Source organism: Acomys russatus, chromosome 1 (assembly GCF_903995435.1).
Source record: "Acomys russatus chromosome 1, mAcoRus1.1, whole genome shotgun sequence".
Classification (NCBI taxonomy): Eukaryota; Metazoa; Chordata; class Mammalia; order Rodentia; family Muridae; genus Acomys; species Acomys russatus.
This window is the reverse complement of record NC_067137.1, coordinates 43,583,829-43,609,734: the sequence shown is the minus strand read 5'-3', so window position 1 is coordinate 43,609,734 and position 25,906 is coordinate 43,583,829. Positions and strand designations below refer to the sequence as shown.

At 45.2% G+C, this 25,906-nt stretch overlaps 1 protein-coding gene across 4 annotated transcripts in view; it reads left to right on the top strand.

Moving 5' to 3' along the window:
• Sntg2 (syntrophin gamma 2) overlaps nucleotides 1-25,459 on the top strand; it is a 206,040-nt gene extending 180,581 nt beyond the window's left edge. For all 4 annotated transcript variants that reach the window (XM_051144464.1, XM_051144472.1, XM_051144490.1 and 1 more), the window contains 3 exons: nucleotides 4,432-4,524; nucleotides 10,800-10,910; nucleotides 24,995-25,459. In XM_051144464.1, coding sequence (XP_051000421.1) covers nucleotides 4,432-4,524; nucleotides 10,800-10,910; nucleotides 24,995-25,126 — 336 coding nt within the window. In that variant the 3' untranslated portion in view covers nucleotides 25,127-25,459. The remainder of the gene's footprint in view (nucleotides 1-4,431; nucleotides 4,525-10,799; nucleotides 10,911-24,994) is intronic.
• Nucleotides 25,460-25,906: the final 447 nt, after the last annotated feature.

Below are 25,906 nucleotides of genomic sequence, written 5' to 3'. Positions count from 1 at the left end.
GATTGCAGAGTAAAGTAATTCAGATTTTATGAAATTTCTTATGAAAAACGATGGCAGAGGAAGGGCTCCAATATTTAATTGTCAGAACAAAGACATTGTCTTACAGAATCCATAGCCACTGAAAATACCTTTCAAAAATATCTTTCAAGCCATTTCCTAATTCAGGGGGAATTAATATAAATTGTCTTTGGCAGACATGCCTAAAAGGAATAGATGGAAAATGTCTCTAAACAGAAAAGTAAATGGCAAACACAGGAACCCAGAGTGTTGAGGGAAAGAGAAGAGAGGGGTAGAGGTTGTCACATGTCATGGTTGAAGTAAAATCCATTCCACTGTCCAGTCTGAGCCCAAATGTACAAAGACAAAATCCTTAAACCATGTGAGCACCAGTAGGTGGGGGAGGCCTTGTGAATGCAGGTGGAGTGAGCCCAGCCATGACAAAACTCAAAACCCGTCAGACAATTAAGAACAGGTTGCTAACAATGTCCCAAATAACATGGCACTAAGGAGACCGGAAGCAAGCAGGAGGTAAGAAATGACAGGTGAAACCTGATGCATCACAAATCCCATCAATTGGAAGCTGAGTGAGTGGGTAAATAAACGAATGAATGAACAAGCGAAGTTTGTTACACAGGCAACAGGTACCACCCAGCCTTATGATGTCTACAGAAAGGCTACGTCAAATGTCACCACACAGTTGGACGTGAAAAGACATACCACATGATCTATACTGTGTGTCTCAGGCCAAAGGAAAGCAGGAATAACTGTCAGATCAAGTAGACTTGAAAGCAGAGAGTGCTACAACAGGAGGGACTGTGGCGGCTACCTCTCAGGCCAATGAGACTTGGCCCATGCGTGTGTGTGTGCTCACCAGGCACAGAACCACAAAATCTATGAGGTAAAAGCTGATGGAGCCGAGAGAAACCAGGCAGCACAAATCACAAGAAGCGTGTGGAACATCCCACTGGACAGTAGCTTATGGAGTTTAATTTAAAGGGTTATGGGACCTAACATAATGCCAAAACAAACCGTACCTGGACTATGAAGCAACCACAGCAAACTGATAAGAACTGAAATCATTCAAAGTATGTTTTCCAACCAAATTGGAAACAGTAGTCAGCAGGGCGTGGTGGCACGCACATACCTTTAATCCTAGCACTCAGGAAGCAGAGGCAGGTGGATCACTGTGAGTTCGAGGCCAGCCTGGTCTACAAAGCGAGTCCAGGACAGCCAAGGCAACACAGAGAGACCCTGTCTCAAAAAAAAAAGGGGGAGGGAAACAGCAATCAATTACTGAACAATAACAGAAACATATTCAAATACTTAAAAACAACAGTCTGTAAGTCATCAATGTGTCAGAGACGTGTAAAAGCAAATCATAATGCTGGCTGTCTGTAAATATCATTAACTTTGACAAGCCTGTACATAAACTCCTGAGGGGAAAAAAAGAGAAAAGGACATAAACTGCCAGAACTGGGAAAGAAAAAGGCCATGGCCAACTTCTTGCAGAAGAGCCCTGTGGAGCTCTGAATACAGAGAGTGGGGGACAAAAATCAAGGGAACTCCATCAAGGTGAAGCTGATCACCTTCCCCAAGAAACAGATATTTGGACCAGATGCTTCCACTGGAGAATTCAACCAAATATTTAGAGAGGAATTGAAAGCAATTCCCCATAATCAAGGGGAAGAGAAAGGGAAGGATAGAGAGGAAGAGGAAGAGGGAGACAGAGAGGCGTGTGCACGCACGCGCGCGCGCGCGCGCACACACACACACACACACACACACACACACACACACACACACACAAAATGTGAGGTGGCACCAGAAAGAACACCACAGGCCACATTCTTCACAAACACAGATAATCCCTGCAAGATAAATGTGATCAGACCTGCTCCTTTCTTTTCTGAGTTGGTGTCCAGGACTTTTTCAAGTTGCTTGTGTCGATGTCTTTATCATGATCATCAGTAGCACCATTATTTTTGTTGTTATCATAGACAGGGTTGACTGTGTAGGCTAAGCTAGCCCACACTAATGGTTTTCCTGCATCAGCCTCCTGAAAGCTGCCATTACAGGCAAGTAGTACTGACCCAACCAGCTGTCCCTTCTTCCAGCGTGGTTTCCTCCCATGGACACGCGCAATTGCACAGGGTTGGTTCTGCACCATCTCTAGGCAACAAGGCTCTCCTTCAGAACAAAGTTGAGAAGGCATTTTTGATCACTAGTATTGTCATTTGGTTTTTTTCTTAGGATTTTTTTTTAATAAACTCCCCAGGTGACTCTGTGCTTGAGGTTTTTGATATTTTTCTTTAACATCGGTTGCTCTTTGTTGCTGCCTTTGCTTTTGTTCTGAAGCTGACCTTCACAGCCATATATTTTGAGCTATTATTAAGGCCTCTCTGACATTTTCATATAATATGTTCTAAAATGCTCTGGAAACTTGTTTAAAAGTCAGGGCATTTGTAGTGGGAGGCATTTAGTACATCTCTCCTGAGCACAGTAATTTATTCGGAAAGCTTTGTTAGGTGCCCAATGCCACAGTCAGCCACTAAGCATTGTTTCGTGGGCCGTTGTATGACACGCTGTAGACAGTGTCTCTTAAGATAAGGCAGGCCTTACTCCTCTGCCTAGTCAGTCAGTGGTCTGTGTATAAGCTTTACCCATGCTTTTAGCAGTAGATCTAATAGCCTCTATAGCTATACAGGTGTTATAAAAATTCCCCCCATCAATTACATTAAAAACATTCAGGCTGCTGGTTTTAAATGAAAGCAGTCCACAAGGCTGCCTTTAACGTAGCCATGCTTGTGACCACTCCTCTGATACCCTGGTCCCACTGGATGGACCAGGAGACCAGTTCTTCTCAGAGGACTCGGGAACAGAAGACAACTTGAGGTTTTTACAACATATTAAGGAAAAAGAGTAAACAAACAGCACAATGGGGAGACGGAGATTTAACACACATATGCACACATCCACACTGTGCCCGATTCTGAATATTTGAATAGGGAGAGGCTCTGCGTCTGGCAGCCACTGGCTGACTCTGCCGTGAGGTGCTGCAGGATGGAGCCTCTGGAAATGCCTTGCATGTCTCTCCCTGTCCTGCCTGAGCCAATGTAAGGGTGGCTAAGCTCGTGACTGTGTAACATTCTGCACCAATATTTTCCTGCCCTCCTAAGAGCAGGCAAGTTCCACTGGGGTTCACAGTTATCCTGCTCTCATAACGTCAGGGACGTAGGCTATAATGCAGGCTATAAGGGACCAATGCAATGGTCCCTTAGAACTCTTTTCTCATAGCTTATAATTACTACCTTTAGATTCTAGAAATGCCCTAAACTATAAGGACATAAATTGCCATGGACCTGCAAAAGGAAGCCCATCACTTATGCTCTGCGTGGTTAGGAAAGGTGAGCGAAGGGAGCCACTAAACTCATTACTGGAGCTTCCATTTCCTACCAGCGTCAAAACACTAGTAGCCTGCAGAGCATGTAGGGGGCACCTGCTGCACAGATGACTTTGGTGAGCAGCTATGGATGCCTGATAGTGTTAGGAAGCTGGCTGAGTGAGAACAAGAAAGGGTTGTAGAGTCATATTGGATAGGGTCCTAGTTTCATGGGCCTGCTCTCTGTCTTCCTGTGAGAGGTGAAGGAGAGAATGGAACCAAGATTTGGTGACAACCTCACCAGGGGCCTATGACCTATTTTAATGCTACACAAGGTGTTCATCTGGTTGCTGGGAAAAGAATGTAGTGTGAGAGGATCGTGGTAACAAGCAGTGACCATGCAGAGAATGCCTAGAGCACCTGCTGATAAGCAACAGTGCGGACATGAGGTGGGCTCCTCCTGACTTCCTAGTGTTGGCCATTGTAAGCACATATGTCAGAGAGATGAAATTAAGTCCTCCCCCCCCATCATCATCACTAATAAGACCTTCATCCCTATCCCATGAAAAGCACCCCAGTTTTCTCCCATTCAAATGATGCTTTCAGATCTTCTGTTGACTTGGGGTAACTTTACCTGCAGATTAATTACTGAAGTTGACAAAAACAACATTTCCAGTTTTAGACTATTCCTTTGTATGCCCTAGACTACTATGAAACATTTACACCACACATACATTCCAGTGAGTGTTTTTAAAAGTACGTTGGAGAACAGATATCTGTTGAGATGTTTTAATGATTTGCTTTTGTTTAGTTGCTGTCTTTAAAGACATCCTTTGTCTAAAAACAAAAGGCAAGAAAGATCTCCCTGCCTTCAGGTATCCCTGCAGTTCCCTGTGACACCCTCAAACCTGACTCTTCTTCATTCTACATGGTTTGTGTGTTCAGACTTGAAACAGTGGACTTTGGCTTAAGTAGCTAATGTGCCAACTGCCTTTCTATAGTTAACTGGAACTACTACAGAGCTCTCACTCAAACTTAATACTCTTTTCTAGTCAAAAACATATCTGTGCAGCTGGCAAGGAGAAATGCTGTGCTTCACGGTGGATTTTGCTCTGGGATTCACCTGCTTTGACGGTAAAACAAAGGTAAGATGCAGGGAACCCCTGTGGATACTAGACGTGTCACATTGCACTTACTCAGAGATGTCTGAGAGCAGACAGCTCCCAGCAGCTGTGCATGGAGCCCAAGGTCTGACTATATAACTCACCCTCCTTCCTGCTAGTTTGGGGTCCCTGGGTGTTCACACGTCCTAGAACCAATGCAGCAAAAACTCCAATGAAATGGTGTTTAACAACTGTGATTCGGAAAGAGAAAGAGAGAGAAGGATGGAGGGAAGGAGGAATGGAGGGTAGGAAGGAGAGAGAGAGAGACAGAAAAGGGGGAATGAGACAGAGGAAAACACAGGATGGGTTTTCTTGACGCCCCTGAAGAAAAAAACCCACAACAATAAAATTCAGTGAAAAGAATCCTAACCATTGTTTAAAACCTGAGTAGTTTTAGTGACTTTAAGCTCTGCATGTTGGTAGAGCACATCCAGGAATGGAAAGCTGCCCTCGATTCCAGCCTTATTGATTAAAGCTGCCTGCGTAAGCCGTGGAAATCACTGGATTATTTCCATCATCATCTCCTAATGACATGTGTTAAGAAATTGTTGGCCAAAGTGAAGAGCCAGTGCTTTGTCATACAATATTTATAAAAGCCTACTTAGCTAATTAAGAATGAGTGGAGACTGAGAAAGCATCCCTCTGATGAGTGCAGCTGTGAACACGGGGTGCCAGTCGATTTAGTTTAGAGAGCTCACGGGTTGGGACAACACTAACAGCACACTGCAGACTCACAGGGCAGAAGGACAGTTTCTGTGGGTGGGTTGCGCAGGATCAAGGAGTCTCATGCTATGGAACCCTATGGCTCACAGGGAGCTGCTTCCTGTTGCGTCTCTTCCAGAACAGAGCAGAAAAGATGTCCTTACTGTCCACTCAGGCTAACTTGGTCCCTTCAGATAGATTGCTGCCAGTCTGCACTTAGGGAAATCTGGACTGTCGGGGATATTCACAGTGAGCAAAGCTTCAGAGTGATTGATGCGCCACTAGGCACGAGTGATGCCAACCTAGTCTGGTCTCTGGGGCCTCATGCTTAAGCTAATCCATACACAGGGATTCTAACTAGATAGTGTCTTCATTTCTGTCGCTAGGCATAATCAGACTTCCAGAAACCTGCTTTCCACACACATTCCTGTGTAGGCTCAGCTTCAGCCTTCCACTGTTCCCAGAGCCCACACTGAAGAAGTGAAGGCTCCCAAAAGCCAGGCACCGTTCTCTCATAACTGTTCCCAAACTGCCATATCTGAGCCTCTTGTGCTAGGCTCCTTTGTGACCCAGGCTCTGCAGCCAGTTCATAGTACTCACAGACAGCAACTTTGCCTAGACCTCTTCCCTTTGCCGCTCCTTCTGCCTGAAGAAAGATTTCAGCCAGGACAAGTCTGCCCTCTAGGGGACACGTGGAGGAGGTTTTTTATTACCAGTTCCTGGAAGGGCACTTCTGCCACTTCGGGATGTCCATGATGGGGGGACGCACTGCTGCTCAGCACCTGCCATGAAGAGGACAGAGCAGCACATGTGGAATTAGCATATCCGAGCAGCCCGTGTGCAGAGGTGGAGAAACCCTAAGACACAGAAGGAAGCTGCTTCTGTTACAGAACCCTGGCACCTGAAGACGCACTAAAAACGCTGTCACTTCACTTCCTCCCAGGGAATTTTCAGGATGGTTCCCAGTATGTACTCGCACGGTGATTGTAGTAATAACTAAATGCATGAAACCAATTGCATACAAATTTAATATCAAGAATGGATTTCAATTCTGCGTCCAACATCAAAGGCTTAAAGCACAGAGTCCGTGAGCAAATGACTTCCTGATCCTCATCAAGGGTCCTTCTCGCTGTCCCTTTCTGCTGACCATGGCAGCTGCACAGGTACCAGACCTGCACTTACTGTAATATGGTTAAGAATCCCTAGACCTGCATACTCTTGCTGTGTGTGTCCTGGATGTGTGTGGTGTTACAGCATCTTCCATGGAGAAAGGAGTGCACACCACATGGTTTCTACCCCTTGCTTTCATGTGGGGGGCTGGTCCCATAGTGCACACACTTTCCCTCCAATGTTGGGCTGAGTGCTTTGGGATGTTGAACACTTGTGGACGGTTGGAAGTAATGATGTTACATTATCAACTAAGTCATGCATCAGCCATATTCCATCACTTTTGAATCCCTTTCTGCCCCCTGACCTCCTTTTCACCAGGGGATGTCCTTAATTCTCATGACAGGTCCCAGATGGAGCTCTGAAGACATGTCTTGCTATTTAATCTAGTATCCTTCCCTTAAAACTAATCTTAAAAGTTTGTAAATGGTGTCATTTGTTTCATAATGCTGTGCATGACTGCCACGAGCCCTTGGAAACTGGACTCCCTGGTGAGAGACTAATCAATCTGAACTTTGGCAGTTAAACATTAGAATGTATGTCAGGCCTCTAATGCCTCCTTGGGCTAGACAAAGTTGGCTGCTCTTTACCCAGAATGCCCTGCGCAATGATAGGGTAAGACTGTGGTTTCCCATGGAGACCCAACAGGTCCTTATCTCAGCTCAGTTCCCCCAGGTTCTCTGCTTTCCACCACCACTGTGAGCCTCGCACCTGATTGCTACCTCATCTAGTAGATGGCAAGTTTTCCTGAAGTTCTGGTTATAGTGTGTTTTGCTCATCTGACCCTGAGCTTAGGCCACAACTTCCTGACTGTGCCATCTGTAAAGGTGAGCTGTCACTTCCCTGCCTTTGCAACTTTTTCGTAGCCACCTCTTCAATTCTATACAGAGACAAGTTTCCCCAAGTGAGCTGTGATAGGTAGACAGGGTCCTGAGTCCACATGGCACTACCCACTTGACATTAATGACAAGTGTCCCCGACTGAGCTGTGATAGGTAGACAGAGTCCTGAGTCCACACAGCACTACCCACTTGACATTAATGACAAGTTACGTTCCCAAAACAAGTGCTGCATTTCTAAGCTCCATGTAGGGAGGTTTAAATTATTGCTGTAAACTCTGAAATGACTGTGAATCTAAATGACAACCAATCATGAAATATTGATGGATAGCTGTACTTTTCGCTCAAGTCTTTGTGGGGAAAACCAAATAGACTACCGGGCTAGCCACGTTGAGATTTGGGTGTGTAAAACTTAGAATCACTGGAGCTTAGGAGATGGCTCAGTCAATATAGTGCTTGCCTTTCAAGCATTAGGTCTAGTCCCAGAGCCCACATAAGGAAGCCAGAGAGGGCAAAGACAGGTCAATCTCAGGGGGGTTATTGGCCAAGCAATTTTATCTGTTTGGTGAGTCCCAAGCAAATGACAGGGCTGTCTCAAAAAAAATAATGTGGATGACACATGAGAAACAACTGAAGTTAGCCCTCTGGACTCCACATGCATACATATATGCATGATTATACCAGCACAGACACATATACCTACACACACACACACACACACACACACATGCTGTGCTGGGGTTCTGATAACTGCTCCTGTTTTTTGTGGCTATCCACACAGCCATCCCTCACACACTAATGACTCAATCCTGTAATCAACATTTCTCTTTTACCAAGGCGAGACAAGCAGTTGTCTCCAAGCGTCATCCATTCTTATTAGCTATCTATTTCACCAACCTAAAGAATATCTAAGAAGAGCCAGAAACATGGCCAAGCACATTTCCTGTGCTGACACTAAGTGAGAAGAACAGAGTCTAGCACACCTTTGTTCATTTCTAGAAAGATATTTTAAAACCATCGAAGTGCGAGTAAGAAGGACACCATTTGAGGTACACCGCCCTAGCCTAGCCCTAACCCGGATGCAGGCTGGCTGGCATTAGAACACTGGTCACCACAACTTTGTTCTCTCCATGGCTTGATGCTAACTGATGTTCTGATCTTGTCCTGGCACATGGAAGCAGGGGACGAGCTGGAGATGCAGAGGAGATCAAGCAGAGAGTGACTGCTACTCGTTGCTCTCTAAGCTCCAGGCTCACATGTGCAGCCAGATCCCTCAGGGAGCCCTTCCTCCTTCCCCAGCTATTGTGAGCAGTTTGAATGCCCAGCCTTGTCTCTAGTGGGATTACAGCAGCAACCAAGGGCCAAGGACTCATCCCTCGCTGGAATAAGCCACACCCTGGAGTTTTCTACCACTTGGGACTGGAAAGGGTAAATATTCCTGGTGCCACTACTGGAGAATCCCTGGAATGGTGGGACGGCTTTTCTCACCTCATGGGCACTCCTCGCTCACAGCAGCAATACACCAATTCACTCAGTGAAGATCTCCTGGTTGCTCAGTGCTGTGCTGGTGCCTATGAACCCTGATCTCCAGGCTGGGATCCCATAATTCTGTGAGGTTTAGATGGTGGAGGCACAGAGAGACCAAATTCAAAAGAAAAAGGAAGCGATGAAGGTACGGAGGTCATTCTGCCAGAAGCGAAACACCACCCTTCCAGTGACATAGCCTCTGTGGACTCTACAAGACCACCTAATTAGGAATCAGTGTCACTTTCTATGTTCAACACCTTAAAACCCCAAGTAAGTTTGAAGGAGCAAGCAGTGACTGACAACAAAACTGTCAATGATGAAAGCAAAGCTAAAGGCCACTGTGTTTCATATATATACGCCATGTAACTGGAGACCTGTGCTTTGGCTGCTAAAACCAGACAAAGATGCTTCCTGCTCCATGATTGAGAGCTGAGTGGTGAGATGTCCCTCAGCCTTTATTACTCCAGTGACACCCAATGCCCTTTGAACTCCATCTCCTGATGCCTGAACTAAAGGAGCACTATCTGTTCCCTGCTCTCTAAGCCTCCGATCTAGGCTCTGAGTTCCCAGCTTGCAAACCCAGACCTGTGTACAGAGTCTCGATCACATATCTAAGAAGGGCTCAGAGTCTGGAACTTAAGTAGCTTACTTAGACCACAGGCAGAAATAGCATTCACGGTTTTCAGAAATAGTTTTCTTTAAAAAAAAAAAAAAAAAAAGTACATTGTAAGTACACAAGAGAAAACTGAGGTAAGTTACTATTGGTCATAAAAAACAACTAGGTATATAAGTGTCAGCCATCCAAGGGTGCTTATGGCATCACCTAGCTAAGGACATCAGGATCAAACAAGAAAAAAGGGAATAACCCTGCCCCACTCACCATGTGGGCCTGGATGTTTTGTAACACATCGCAGACCAGGAGAGTCAGAAGGACATCATTGCCTTACGTCACCCCAAACAAGGGCTACATGATAAAACAGGCCATCTTGAGCAGATCATGTTCTCATCCCAAGCCTCTGGTAATTCCTGCTCTGAAGACACCCTGATCCCTGGATCTTCCAGAACAGACAGAGGCTCAGCCTCAGCACCAAGGGAATGCAGTGATGGCGTGAATGGTTCTCCAGGTACCATGGACCCCAAATGTCTTGAAATAGAGACAGAGCATGAGCTTCGAGACTTTTCCATTGACCTGTATCTTCAACCCAACATGAAGAGTATCACACGGAATCCTGAGGCCCGTGTGGATGGTGTGGGACATGGCTTGCCATCTGAAGGGACAAAAAATGTGTTGAGACTTTCCACTCCTGCCCCCCCCCCCCGCCTCCTTTTCTGCCTGACACTGAAAAAGGCTTTGCTGATGATTTAGAAAATCATGTTTGCAATAGAAATTTAACCTGAATGTTGCTAAAACACTGCTAGTTTCCATGGGTGTTTTTCTAGGGCGATAAGGATTGTGTTTTCTTGTTCTGCGAGGCAGCTTCTCCCCTATAGCCCTTGCTAGTTTGAAGCTCACTGTGTGAACCAGACTAGCCTCAGACTCATGCTTGACCACCCTTCCCAGCCTCCTGAGAGTTGAGATTACATTTTACTTCTGAAGCACCTGAGCAAGTGCTAAGCAAACTGGAAACAGAAGTGGAAGACAGCGCTTCCCATGGTATCCTGTTGGTTCTTGGGACGCTGAGGGTGTAGTCCTGCTGGGGTGATATAAGCCAGGATCCAAGCTCTTCATTTTAACTGCACTATGATGGGTATCCTCCAGGCCAGGAGACCTGCCTTCAGTGGGCTTTATAGTTCTGTAAGCTACGAAGGAAGCAAAGGTCTTAGGAAACATCTAGGGTAGGCAAAATCAGGGTAAGCATTAGAGAGGTTAGTATGTGGCATGAGCTGGCTAGGCGCACACTGAAGGTGGACATGTCATAACAAATGGCATTTACCCGGATAGGTGCTTTAAGTTATTAACAGGTAATAATTAAATGAATGAATGAATGAATTAAGTGTATTCATTTGTTTCATTTCTTTGCAGAACGTACTCTGGAGATTCAAGTTCTCTCAGCTTAAGGGATCTTCAGATGATGGGAAAACTCGAGTAAAGCTGCTGTTTCAGAACCTGGACACCAAACAGATTGAGACGAAGGTAGTGCCTGGGCATCCTGCACCCAAAGACACATAGGGAGAGGGGGTCAGCTGATAAAAAGGTGGCATGAGGGGGGGCGGGGCAAGCGCACCCAAAGCTGGAAGTCAACTTCACAACTTCAGGGCTGATATTTTTTTCCACTGAGAGTTTGCAACCTGAAATTGTGACAGATAAAGTGAAGTATTTAATTCTATAAAAATCCACTAGCTGCTTGGTAAATAGCAGCAGGAAGTTGGTACTTTAAAATGCTCTGGAAGCCACAATCTGATTGAAGAGTTCGGCAGGCTTCATTGTCTGATGGAATGTCTGTGGTACTAAATGTAAGAAAAAGTCTCTTGTCCCTTTCCAAAGCACTATCCCAAGGTATCTCTTTATTATTAATATGCGGGCTTTCGTCATGTCTTTACATATGTATCGTCAACAAGCTAGCTTTAAGGCAAACTAAAGCCAAATGCAAGTATAAATTTGGTACACTAAAGGGTGTTTTGTTGGGGGGACACACCCGTTGTTTAGAAAAAGAATGTTACCTCTCCCCTTGCATTTCTTTCTTATAAAATTGATCTGAGCAACACGACCCACCTGACGTTGTTATGTGTGAAAGCTTAGGGTCTCTTTTTATCCTTCCCTTGTCTCACTCCATGGGAAAATGTTTCAGAAGTGCTTTCTACAAAGAAGAGAAATTGTATAGTTACTTGGCTCTTCTATGTAGAGAACTGACCAAAGCGAGTGGTCGAAGTATTCTGCGTGGGCTGTGGAGATTTCAGAGTGTGGAGTCCTGAAGGGAAGTGGGAGACTGTGGGTTCCTTAGATGGGCCATTCAGGCTCTGGGTTCCTGAGCTGAAGGCAGTCTATGGAGGGCTTAGGTGGTAAGTTAGGGGACACATGCTGTGGAACCTTGAGTTTGCGGGAGAGGGGAGCTGTGGCGCCCTGAGCTGGAGGAAGGATGTGCCGCTCTGTAGTGGGTGGGGACAACCTATGAAGCCCTAAGGTGGGGTAAGCTGTGGCCTCCATGTTGAGGTTAGAAGTCGGCCAGGGTGGCGGGGGTGGAGAGGTGAGACTCTTGGCACACCAGGCTGTCTGGGGAGGCTGCATGCTGCCAGCCATGTCCTGTGGTCTGAGTGGAAATTACTCAGTGGGGAGAGTGGGGCAGAGAGTGATTTGTAGCACTGTCAGGTCATGATGTCTTCTTCCCTCTGGTCTGTTCACTAATGGGGTGCCTGTGGCAGGGCAAGGAGGGACCTGTCACATTTCTATGCTTCCATCCTGTCAGTCCTTCAGCCTGGACAGGGAGGGGCCTGTCACCTTTCCTTGCATTATTAGTCCTATCACTTCCTCAGCCTGGAAGTCACAGGGCCTGAGGATTTTGGCTCATGGTATACTTGAGGCACCATTGCTTCCTGGAACACAAGCTGAAGGAACAGCACATGCTTGCCTGGCACAGGAGATGCCCCTTAGCAGGCGGTGCTGTGGGATTTAAAGGTATATATAAGTTCCTATATTTTAACCATCAGTCAACTGAAGATTAGCTGTGCTGATAAAGGGGAGGATGTGTCCACATGAGACGAATGTGAATTTGAAATGAATGCTCATTTTTCTGTGGCCCTTAGCTTGGGTTCTGTGGTTTTCCATCCTAGTTGGTAGAAAAAAGAAAGACTCAATATTAACAGAGGCACAGAGATGAATATTGGGTAACTAATCGTAAAATCTTAAACAACCTGTGAGCATCTTTTTAAGAAAAAAATGAGATAGTTTATGAATATATATAAACATGTCTGAGAGGGGGTGTAGATAATCTCAAGAAATTCAAATGCATCAACTTGCAGCCCAACCCCAATCCTTCACAGTTCTCAGACTACCAGGGATTCTCTTGGAACACAAGCTGGGGATGGACAAAAAAAGGCCGAGGCTTTAACTGAAGTGAAACCAGGGCACGTCCCGGCCTTCGAGGCCTCTGCAGGCACAGCCCAGAGCTCATCATGATAAGGGAAAGATACAGGGGTGAGGCCTCACCTCACTATCCCTGCCCATCTCACTATCCCTCCCCAGCTGCATCTGCTATAGCTTGTGAAACAGGAAAAACATTAGACCTCTGGGTGTTCTTGGAGTCAGCTCACAGCCTCAATCAATCAATCAATCAGTCAATCAATCAATCAATATCTCTTTCTCTGTGTGTGTGGTATATGGGTGTTCATATAAATATGTGCACATGTGCATGTGGGTGTATATACATACATATATGTCTACTATGTATAGAGGCCAAACTTTGATGTTTGATTTCTTCCTATCTTTTTAAAATATTTTTTTAATTTTTACATATACATTAATATTTTTACACATATGTAAAATACACTACATACAGCAAAAAGAACCACAAAACAATCAGGATTTATATAAATGTTATATTCTTAGTGTTTTGGCTATTTGTATTTGGCAACCTTGAAGAAAATATCTTTTCTCTCTTGGTGAGTTTAAAATTCTGAATGCAAATCAATATCTATCATATCTCATCATTATCAACTTAAAACATCTACCTAAATCTAAAAACATCTTAACCCCTAAACAACTAAGTTTAATTGTAAAACTAAACTGTCTGGTCTTCAACTCCATTAGAGACTTGGGAAGGTATAAAATTAATTACCTGAGTAAACAGGAAGTGCAGGTTAGCAGCTTCCCAAGTGGAAAAAAAAAATGTCCTTGTTTCGGCTACAGAAAGAAGTCTGTCTGAAAATGGGCAAGCTTGGATGCAGGCAGAGTTGATGGCCAAACTCTGCCAAACCAGGGTAAGGCAGGTCCTCAATAGTTCCTGCCTCACAAATACGTCTGCCTTAATTTTTGAGGCAAAGCCTTTCTCTGGCCTGGGCCTCACTAATTCTGCCTGCCTGGCTGGCCATGGAGCCACAGGACTCCACCTGCCTGTGCCTGCCTAGGGCTGGGATGCAGGCACTGATGTGACTGGCTGCTGAGTATGTGAGTTTAGGGCTTCTTGCTTGTATGGCAAACACGTCACCAACTGAGCCATCTCCCTCACTTCCGAAATCTTCACAAATGAAAGACTGACTTTGCTGGATTTCTATTCAGCTGCCTGGTTGTATGACTTACCATGAGATTATGAGGAGGCACAGTATGGGGTAATGGTGGAAGAACTGCCCCCACCTCCGCAGCTAGCTCCTGCTGTGATGTGGTGACTCCCAGCCTTATTTCTCGGTGCAATGGATATATTTAAATTTCTTACGGTTTCCACTGTTTCTGAGATTTAGCTTCACGGGGCAGGTTTAGATAGGTTATTTTTGCAACATAAAGTCCACTGCACATGTGTTTAATAAATACATTTTAAATTAATATGTTAACAGTGAAAGAGAGAAGTTTCATATAGAAAGTACTGTAAACTGTTAGGTGCGGTGGTACATGCCTGTAATCCCAGCCGTTGGGAGGCAGAGAGATGAAGATGGCAGATTGAAAGTCATCCTTGGCTACATAGCAAGTTCAAGGCCACCCTGAAATACATGAGACCCTGTCTTGAGGAAGAGAGAGAACAGGGGAGGATAAGAGAGAAAAAGGACGAGGGGAAGAAAAGAGAAGGTCTTACCAAACATACTCAGAGTTTTCCGGTTTCTCAGGAGAAAATTCTTCTCATTCCTAAAATGAAATGCTTCCATCACTGCATGCCAACGCAGTCACCTTACTCCTAACATCCCCATCCGTATCCCTGTAACAACGCACAGTCTAATGAAGAATAATCCCGACTATGGAGGAAACAATAGCACATAATTTTCACTCTGTAAGGGTGGTCTCTGTATCATCAGGAAGTCAGCAAAGCCTGTCAGATGCAGAGAGGAGGACTGGCTGGGTGTGGGCAACTACGCACTAAGAGCACACAGCGGAGAACTCCACTGCCGAGTCTCCCCGCAGAGACCAATGCTGGGCATGCATTGCTGGTGCTGCTAAGGGAGTCACACTGGAAAAAACACTTCAGAAGGTCAGAAGGAGCAAAGTGGAGTGGACAGCCCAACCCATGCCATTAGACAGCTTGTTGTGACATTGCTCATGAGGAGGAACCAGGAACAGCTGAATGACCTGTGCAGCAGCAAGAGTAGAGGCAGAGATACAATGCCCTCAGATGCAGTGCCCAGTTCCGGTGTGGCTCCGAGTCCTTTGAGAGTCTGCTCCCACACAAGCTTGATCACACAACTTAGTCATCACACCATAGCAGATGGCCTTCTTTGGCTATGTTTTGTTTTTTTAGTATGTCTTGTCTGTTTCAGAATTAGAATTACCATGTCCTGTCTGACCATGGAATTAGAATTGCTGTATTAACAGAAACACATCGTTAAATGTAACCTCTAAGCATCAGTGTAACTCTTCTTCCAGCAGGAAGACACTCAAAGTAGTGACTTGATGATAGAGTTACCCCATATAGGATGCCACTGGGCTGGGGCTAGTTTCTGAGGCTCTCTGGCAACTCGTATCCTAAGCTTCCTGAACAAGCCACCCTTGCAGTGAGGCAAGCAAGTATGGCGCCTATTCCCTAAAACAATCTCTGAAGCTTTTGCTACCAACTCCTCTTAGGCTAGAAGAAGGAAGAAAAAGAGGCCAAGGCAGGAAAAATCAGCATAATTAGACACTGGGATGCTCTTTCTGGGGTGGAACAGGTAGACACCGGGTGGACATCACCATGTAGCTGCAGCTTGCAGACAGGTCTGTTCATAGTCCTGGGAGCTTCAAATCTTAGTTCCAACCAGACCTGGTCTCTGGCATCTGCGAGTTCCTAGTGCACAAATGCCACCTTCTCTGTGTCCTCCCTTGGTGGAAGAGACTTTTAAACAAGAGCACAAACCCATGAGGTGTTCTTCACTCATTATGATCCCCACCATCTTCAAAAAGTTCTTTTAGCACTGGGGACCAGGCTGTGGCATGACTTGGGGGTGCACATGGACTCTCAGCTGATAGCTTTGTTTTCTATCTGCATGGATAGATAGATTCACTCTTGCTGAATGTGCCTGTCTTCCACACTCGGCAAGGCTTGTGCAGATGCTTCTACCTGTGGGCAGGCACGGGATCTGCTCCTAACCATCACCAACAGTTCCACTCGGGATGGCATCCATACAGTGTGCATCAGGGCCAGCTCACCCCAACCTTTGGAAGCAATTCTTTTCTTTTCTTTTTTTTAATGAGCTATAAGCTTTTTGACGGTAATAATAAATTGTAGTGTCTATTTAAATTTTAATTCTTAATTAAAATTTAAAGGTTTTATTAGTGACAAGTAAATGCTACCCAGATAGATGATCAGAAAGCTCCAAGAGGTCCCCTATTCATATCCTATGTCCAGGGTTCCTTCTAGAATACATACACCACTCTCTGGGTGCCACTATTTGGAGAAAGGCAGAGAACCCCCAACCCTTGGTAGTGAGCATGCTCTGAAACATCACAGAGATAAGACTCTACCTGGAGAGATAAGATATCCAGAATGCTAGCTGAGTTCCTAGGAACTTTGTCAAAGGAGCATCTCCACATAGGAAGAAGACACTGTCCCCACAGCCAGGCATCACATGAGTGTTGGATACCCTGAGGCACCGATGGCCTGGCTGCCCCTGCAGACACGTGTTGTACACTCACTTTCTCTGTATCCGAGGCAAATGCCTACATTGTTTCTTTTACTCCCCATCCATTTTGTTCACCATTTTGCTTCGAATTACAGCTTATTAAATAACAGATTCTACAAGCAGAGGCAGGGACCTGAGTTCTGTCTATGTTTCAGAATGTGAGTGGACTCTCATTATTCACTCTCCCTGGATATGAGTGAAGTCTGGAGATTTGGATTCAAAGAAACATAACTAATGTTAATGACAGAATGAAATTAAATCTGAGCACCGTGTTTTTAAAAGGGGCAAACAGAAACACAAGCATGAATATGCCCCTAAACAGGGAGATGGAAGTTATCACCCTGCTGTCCTCACTGAGACAGGAAGCAAAGCCAGGAGGCTACACTGGGCAGCCTTGCAGAGGTTAATAATACTCTCGGTGGCAAAGTACATACTGTAGTGAGCCAGTGCCAGTTTTGTGCATTTGTAAATTATTTGTACAGCATGATAACCTGAAGGTATCTTTACAATGCATCACTATCAATATCTTACCCTTCACCGTTAAATTAAAAATGAGGAAAGTTCTATACTGTCCTTCAAGATATTGACCTTGGTTGAATAAAATGTGTAGAGGTTATTTATCTTTGTCAGAATGTGAAATTTTCCAAATAAAATATTTACCAGCACTGGGGGAAGGGAGTAAAACTACACAGGTGCATTTGTGGCTTTCTCACTCTCAGTGTGTGTGTGTGAGCTACCCCAGAGCCAGTGCAAATTACAGAAACTAAATTAGTTAGAACAGCTTTGCCAAAAGTTGCTGTTCATCGTAAAATATGTGGAAACGGCAAAAGTGGCAGAATCGTTTGGAGAAGTTGGCCTTTTTTTTTTAACAGCCTGCCAAAGTCAATAAAATGTATTAATTTGCAATTCTGTTATTTACCCAAGGAGAAAGATTAAGAGTGTGAACCAGAGATCCTGGGGAGACGGCTTAGTGGTTAAGAATGCATAGTGCTCTTGTAAAAGACCCAAGCTCAATTTACAGGACTCATGCCCTGCAGCTTGCAGTGCTTATAATTCAGTTGTAGGGAATCTGATGCCTCGTTTTGGCCTCCACGGGGACTTGAAGTCACATGTATATCCCTGGCATAGACATACAGCCATACACATAATTTTTTTTTTTAACTCCTTCTTTTCCAAAAGAGTGTAAGCCAGAGAAAATATAGATCTCATCGCCTAACCCAGACCACAGCCTACAGACATATTACAAAGCCAAATTTGAGGGTGGCAGCAAGCATGTTTAAAACAAAGTATATACACCATCAAATCCTGCCCAGCACGGTGGTGGTTTGAATAAGTATGGCACCTATGCCCATGTATTTGAATGCTGAGTCACTAGGAGGTGAACTATTTGAAAGGATTAGAAGGCTTAGGGGGAGGTGTGTCCTTGTTGGAGGAAGCGTGTCACTGAGGGTAAGATCTAAGGCTTCAAAAGCCCATGCCAGGCTCAGTGTCTCTCTGTCTCTCTGTCTCTCTGACTCTCTGTCTGTCTGTCTGTCTGTCTGTCTCTCTGTCTGTCTGTCTGTCTGTCTCTCTCTCTCTCTCTCTCTCTCTCTCTGTGTGTGTGTGTGTGTGCGTGCATGCGTGCGTGCGTGCATGCGTGTGTGCGCGCGTGCAGATTAGGATGTGAAGTTCTCAGCTACTTCTCTAGTGTCATGCGTGCTGCCATGCTCCCCGTGATGATGATAATGGACTAAGCCTTTGAAACTGGAAGAAAGCCTCACCTTGGTCATGATGTCTCTTTACAGCAATAGACCGTAGACTAAGACAAACATAAACTTGGTAGAAAAGATGACAAGGTTTCCATTTCCAGAGAACTTGTTCTTAAAAATGCCCGACCTGGGGGTTACTGGAAGCCAAGACAGTACCTGTTTTGAGTTGCGTCTGAAATGTTCGGCACATGTGTTTGAACCCTTGATCCACAGCTGCTGGTGCTGATCTTAGAGTTCTAGAAAGTTTAGTGCCGGGGTCCAGCTAGCAGGCCTGAGTTGCTGAAGGTAGGGCCTGAAGGTTGCATATCGGCTTCTGGTTCTGGCCTGAGGTCTCTGCTTCTTGATCTGTCAAGGTGTAGAGAGATGCTGCCACATGCTCATACATTTCCCCCAACCGTGAGCAGCTCTCATCTGGAGCCACCATGATGACCTGCAATCCCCTGAAATCTTGAGCCAAAGCAAAATCTCCTCCTTTACATGCCTTCTGTCAGATGCTTTGTCACAATGATATAAAAGTAACCAACTTAACACTGAGACCCGTGCGTCTCTGCTTCCTCCCGTGTATGCCATAAAATATTCCTATACAAGTGTATGATAAACTTAACTCTTTTGCTTGAGGGAAGCACTAAACCCTCTCATTGTCATATCTGAATTGACATTATCAATACTCTTCTACTTTGGGGGTCATCCTTAAGTAAAATAACAGTCACTGTGGTGCCAAGGCAGTTGATCTGATAACAGATCGCTCCTAAATGACTAGCAGCAGGCAGCCTAGTCCAGTCCTGTACACACTGGACAAAAGGTTGTCTCCCATCATGGGTAGAACAGAGGGGACAGTGTATGGCTCCATCAAGCTACACGAGGTAGTGGGTAGCTTAAAACTTACATATTACTGACTTCTGGAAATTTCTAGTATTTTCATGTTGCAGCGAAAGACTCAGAAAGTAAAACCACAAATAGTCTACCCCAACTGATGCAAGTAAATTCCGAATAAAATGAGAAGAGCCTCCCGCTTTGAGGAGAGCAGTTTACTCTCATCCTCGCCTTTAGTCCCCTCCAGCTCCAGACAGTACTTTGAGTTGATCTTCCCTTCTTGTGCTTCCTCCTCTTCCTCTCTCTCTCTCTCTCTCTCTCTCTCTCTCTCTCTCTCTCTCTCTCTCTCTCTCTCTCTCTCTCCCCCCCCCCACCCCCTGCTGATTGTTTCACCATTCCTGGAGAACACATCCCACATAGATGCAGTCCTGATACTTTTGGAGGTCTTTTATCTGGGTTGTAGCAAGAGGCCCAATCCTGGCCCTGCATATACCTTCACTCTTTCAAAGATGACATTGCCTTTCCTTTTTACTTTAACTCAAGCCCTCACCTATTTTCACAGACTCTTTGTCCTTCCCCATAGGCCTTTCCATCCTGTCTCATGCTGGACAGGTACCCTTGCCCCACAGACATGACTCTGTCTTTCTCCTACACAGCCTCCATTCACAGCTCCCGGCACTTCCTGAAGGGCCGTCCTTAGAGTGGTGTTTGTGGCTCTGTGCTGTGACCTCAAGGATCTCTCAGATCCTACTTAGCATTGTTCCTGCTATGGGGTTACAGTTTCACTGACAGGGACATTTCCCCCAAGATACACAGTCTTCTGCCTGCCCAGCTCAGCCCTTTTCTATCACAGTTCCTCATGATCCCCATGCACAGACCCACAGCTACAAACTGCTTTTTGCTTTGGGTCCTTGGCTCCCACCCTTCCCCTGACCAAATGCAAAAATGCTTTATTTGGGGATTGATAAACATAGGAGGTACCATCAAAATTACCTTCTCCTCCATTCCTTGACACTTACTGTGGGGTTACTGGCCATGTCCCTCCAGTATGATGGCACCTGGCTTACCTGGGTGCCCCTTCAACAGTACCACCCAGCTGTCAAGGTTTGCCCTGGACAACGACAGCTGAGGACTTGGGAGGCTGGGTAAAGCTGAAATTCTGCACATTAGGGAATTTCAGGAATCCTGATGGTGCAGGATTGCTCAGGGTAGCTCTCAACATAGCTACACTATTGTACCAAGTTCCTAAAGCTCTAGCAGGGGAAGCTGGGAAGCCCTGTGGGGCTTCCGGGATCCCTGACTTCAAGTGACATTTCTGCAACTAATTGGCCTTGTCACTTTGGAAGATTGCTTTGAACTCCGTTTCCTCATTTTAAACCTGGAGCTGGCAGCCTTTGACTTTTATCTTACTTTACATTGTAATTTTGAGGCTAAGGAGATGTTATTAATTTGACAAAGCTCTGTTGATAAAGAATAAGATCCATCTCACACTGATGTTGCTGCAGCGACTGTCCCCTGTTCCCTGTTCTCGGCCACCTTAATTAATCCCATGGGGATGCTAAGGGAGCTGCTGTGGGGTTACAATTTCACTGACAGAGAAATTTCCTCCAAGAGACAGTCTCACAGCTGCCCGCCTCAGCCCTTCTCTGTATTTGATCAGAACCACACCTGATTCATGGAGTAAATTTTCAGAAAATGACTAGCCATGTGGTAAGCCATTAGTACTTTAAAGACAATCGTCATAGGACTGTTGGTACAAGAGAAAGGAACAAATGTTAAAAACATTGAGGTGGCAGTTAACAGTGCCCCACTACCTCACTACACAGCCAGTAAATGGAGGAACCAGAGTCTGAATTGCAGTGTTACAGCTCTGTGTCAAAGACAGTAGCCATCAACTCAATTCCAACCTGGCCTGGCCCTGGGTCACTGGCATGGCTAATTTCCACATTTGCTTTCTCCACTGATCTGAGGCTTTACTGACAATAAGCTCTGACTAAATGTAGAAATACCCTTTTTTTAAAAGCAGTATACATAGCACCCCTACCAAGAATCATAATATTTTCATCCTAACCTGGGCTCCTCATGCCTCCATTACATTTGTGGCCAGTGGGCATCAGGAGGCCTCAGTCTCAAAAGGTCAAATGTGTTTGGAAAACACAGCACATATCACTTTTAGAGAAGCCAGTGCAGCTGACATGGGAAAGGGGAAGCAACAGTCTACAGTTACACATATTATATGGCTTGCTCAGCTTTTCTTCAAATTTGTTTTTAAAAGAATTGTATTTATTAAATATACCTCAGACCCATGAGACAAATTTGGAGGAGGTTGCTGTGTCCCTACTGTGTGACTTCCTGCTCAAGGATACAGGTCCTCTTTCTCAGCTGGCAGCCCACCACCTCCTGGGACATGTGTTTGTGAGCCCATCAGGGAATGGCAGGCACAGAGATGGCTCTGGAATCACTGTGAATGTCCAGTTCCAACAGAAGCCAAACATGGCTTTGCCTCATAACACTTGCAGAGGTGCAGTTCAGGGTGGCCCTGCTGGCAGCATCTGCTTAGGAGCTAAGCGGAGCAGCAGGGTCATGACTTGGCCGAACTGAGGATGCTCTGCAAAATGTTCAGATTCTGTATCTGGATCAGGACTGACTCCTGCTTCTGAAGCTTGCACTTGACTCCTGGATGGGAACACTCTTGGCTGAGATGTTGCATGGAGTGACTCTCTTGTGATAGTCTTTTAAAATATATATTTTTTGATGTGGCTTCAAATCACCATGCCAGGAAATACCAAGGCTGTTTTGAGATGTGTGCCTCAATGCCAGTGGCCAGCTGGCTTCTTCTTCTTCCAGTGTGTCACGCTGTTATTGAGTAAATCATAGGAATTTGTAAAGCAATTTTCAGCCTTTATACATAAGGCACAGCTGCTGAAGTGCACGTGATGAGGGCTTTTTGATTTTGTTCTTCCACTTGTCCCCTTGAGAAGGTGATTACTGCCAGGAACGTACAGACTGAAGTAGAGTTTTGTTAAGCTTGCAAGAACCTTGTGTTTGTTTGAGAATTCTGCTTGGTCTTCCTCTCTTCTGGAGAAAAATCATAGCTAATAAACTATCTTGGCTATCATCTCAGGGTGTGCAGAAAACAAGTGGCTCCTGCGTAGGTTGACATCTGGCAAAGGAGCTAGGTAACTCAACTCGCAAATTCTACAAACCACCAGGACGGAGGCGCCTGTGTAGCAAGCAGATAGCTTCACTATGAGATCCCTTTAGCAATGTGGAGAGAACCCTAAGCATCTACAACATCTTGTTCATTGCTCACACACACAAAAGTCAAAGCAACACATTCTTCCATGCAGGTATAATCAAGTATAAGCTCCACCTGCATACAAAAGAGCATCTTGCATTGGCAGAAAGAAAAGAGAGCCCTTTGGCCACAGGCATAAGGAAGTGGAGGACAGCTTTCAAGGGCAAGGAACCCCATCCCCGTGTCTTTTCTATCTCTGGCCAGGTAGGACTTCATGGCATTCATTTTCCAGCTGGCTCACTCTCCACGAACTAGCAGCCAAACTTCTTTGTCATTGCAAAGTGAAAACACCTGTCCCCCTTTCCTGTATCACCCTCCCATGGTACTCTGGTTGGCCCTAGGTCCCAAGCCCCAGTACAGGAGCAGTTTCTGAAAAGACAAGAGGCTAAGAGGTATTTGGGTGGAGTCTTCTATAAAGGAAGGTAGAAGGTTATTGACAGACTGGAATCCTTCGCTTAGGAAGAAAAGTGCCTTAGTAAAACCAACAGGGCTTCTGGAGGACTTCAGCACCTGCCACCTGGGGACAGCTTCCATCCCTCCTGTAGGCAAGTGGGCTGACATCCCATCCCAGAGGTCCTTCCTGGCAAGCTTCAAGGAACACAACTGGGGACTGACAAGCCTGAGCAGGCTGTCCTAAAAATAATGAATCTTTCTCTGTGGTGTTGTCTCGGCAGTTTAGAATATGATAGAATTTTGCTCAAATTGAATAAGTGGGGTGTCAATGAATGAACAGTCACCTCAAAAGGAACCGTGCTGTTCTGCACCATATTTTGAAACTTCACCATGTTGAAACAACATAGAGAAGAAAAAAGTCATCAGTGATGTACTTCGATCACCTCTCCTGCCTATGGGTTGGGTGGCAGGTTGTGGTGGATTTGTATTCCGAGACACTAAGCTCACTCTTCCCAAAAGGACCATGATATTTGAAGATGGCTCAACTTAGGTTTAGTTTTGCGGGCTCATTGCCAGTCTTTGTTGGTCAGGGCTAGGGACTCTGTCTGTATGGGGAAGTATGGAGGAAAAAAGAATAGTCCCAGAGACCAGTGAAATGCCTCTGAGGCTGAAGGCCTATTGGAGGACCCAGCTGTTTGAGGTTGCAGTCCTCCCTGTCTGGATAGCCTTTCTGAGCTCAGCACTAGATGGAGTCTCCCTCTTCCCAGAAGGGCCTCTGCCGGCTCTCTGCCTGACCTCACCTGGAGAGTGTCTTTAGGCATAGATGCTTCTGATCTTATCTAGAATATGACATTTGGCACAATTCCCTGCTAGCACTCCCCTCTCCCTGCTGCCCATAGGATAATTAGGTACCATGTTCCCACCCATATGATAGGACCATGCTGCCAAGTGCAGATAAAGCATTCCTGGAATTCCTAGGTATAATTTAATCAATTATGTACATCTACCCTGTAAACCCCCCTCCCCATCCACTCCCCAAGGACCATACAAACTTTGTTGAGCTGTCTCGCTGTAGTGGCTCCCAGTGGTCATTCTGTTGTTTTTATGTGCCATCCAAACCCTCAGTTTGTCACTTCTGCTCCCTTGTTCCTGAGGACCGGTGGCCAGTGACCCTAGGAACAAGGGAGAGCCACAGTACTAGAGGCCTGAATTGGATCCCCAAACCCACAGTAGAAGAGAATTCGCTTCACAAAATTGTACTCTGATCCTTACAAGTGTGGTGAATTCACAAGATATGTAAAAAAAATAAGAAATAAAAATAAACAATAATAAAACGATTCTTGTGAAAGGATTACTACAGCTTATATAGGTTTTGTTCTTAAACATTAGTGTTTGAGAGTTTTAAGGTGGAGAAGTAAGGACCAAGGAATTTAAGCTATGTTTTCCTATAATCTGTACTGGTGAGGTGTAACTTTTTCTAAAGGATCGTGTTCTTCAGCATCATTTCTTCCTTTTGTTGACATGACAACTGGATGAGGAAGAGCCAAGGTCTCTCTCTCTATCTCTGGGTGTCCTGCTCACACAGCAGTACTCTGACTGTCCTTCCAAATGTACCCATTATGAGGCACACATGGAAGAGTGCACACATGCAACCAGGGCAAGCAAGTACCCAGCCCCGGTGCCATGAGATGCTAATGTCAGCGCCACCACTAGCCCTGGCACTTCTGCTTGTGGTGAAGACAAAACATACCTCTCATCTTTAGGTCTGATTAAGATCTAGAACAAACTAAGGAGGAGTGCCAAACAAAGGGCATGCCTATCAGCCGGGCGCACAGTAGCACATGCCTGTAATCCCAGCATTCTTGGAGGCAGAGGCAGGCGGATCCTTGTGAGTTCAAGGCCAACCTGGTCTGCAAAGTGAGTCCAGGACAGCCAAGGCTACACAGAGAAGTCCTGTCTCAGATAAAAAGAGGGAGCATGCATGTCACCCTATGAGGAGACCAAGGAAACACAACCTACGTAGGCTGAGTAGCAATACAAACAACAGTGTACCCATCTTTATAAACACATGGTCATTGTGCTGCATGGCCTTCATTTTAACACTACCTGTTTCAATGTGAATTTGTACTTACCTGGAGGAAAAAGTCTTGGAGCACACAAAAAACTCAACTTGCTAAAAGCTGCCAAAGCGCATCTCCCCAGTGACCACAGTCCTGTCTCATTTCCCCTCAGGAGCTGGAGTTCCAGGACTTGACGGCGGTCCTCCACTGCATCCACTCCTTCATTGCTGCCAAGGTGGCCTCCCTGGACCCCGTATTCATGGACAGCCAGAGCATGGCAAGAAGATATATGTGCAGCAGCTAAAACAAATCTGGAGAGTGCTGCAAGCAATTACATTATTTTCTTAAGAAGCAAATCCTTCCTGCACAATGTTGCAACTTTGTGTGGTTTTATAATGAGCCTACAGTTGTGATACCAATAAAGACATCACTAGTTTCACAGATGGGTCAGACTGTTGAATCTGACAGTTGGGGTACGAACCTGACCAGGCACAGTGGAGGTAGGAACTCAGGGTCTTCTGAAACCATCCCACCTCAGCCTGTCGCAAACAGCCAGAGATGCAACACCACAGTCTACTGCTCTCATTCGTGAAACCCAAAGTTTATTTTTGCAGAATACCAGATAGGAGAGCGAGAAGCTGCCATTTGTTCTCTCTTAGGAGAAATGGGCTTCCCACAAGCAGGTTGGCAATGCTCCCTTTTGTCATGGGTGGGACCAGCATTTGGTGAAATGAATATGGGGATAAATGAATAGGGGGATGAAGGTATTTTAATTATTTAGTTTTATATTAAATGCTTACGTGTTTATTATGTAATTGAATTAAATATCATTTAGATGTGAATTCTATTTTTTCCTAATTAATCAAATACAGCACATTCTTTGGTTTCCTTGTCTTTCATATTGTTTATAACTTCTAATCTGGGAACTTTTCTATTTTTCCTATTAAAAGCAATTTAATGGAATTTCTTGAGTTTCCTTTCAGAAATTCAGGCTGTGGTTTGGAAAAGCAGTGATCACGTTCTCATTTTCTAAGGCTTCTCGAAAAGGAGGAACATAGACCATCAAACTGCAGAGCACAGGAGC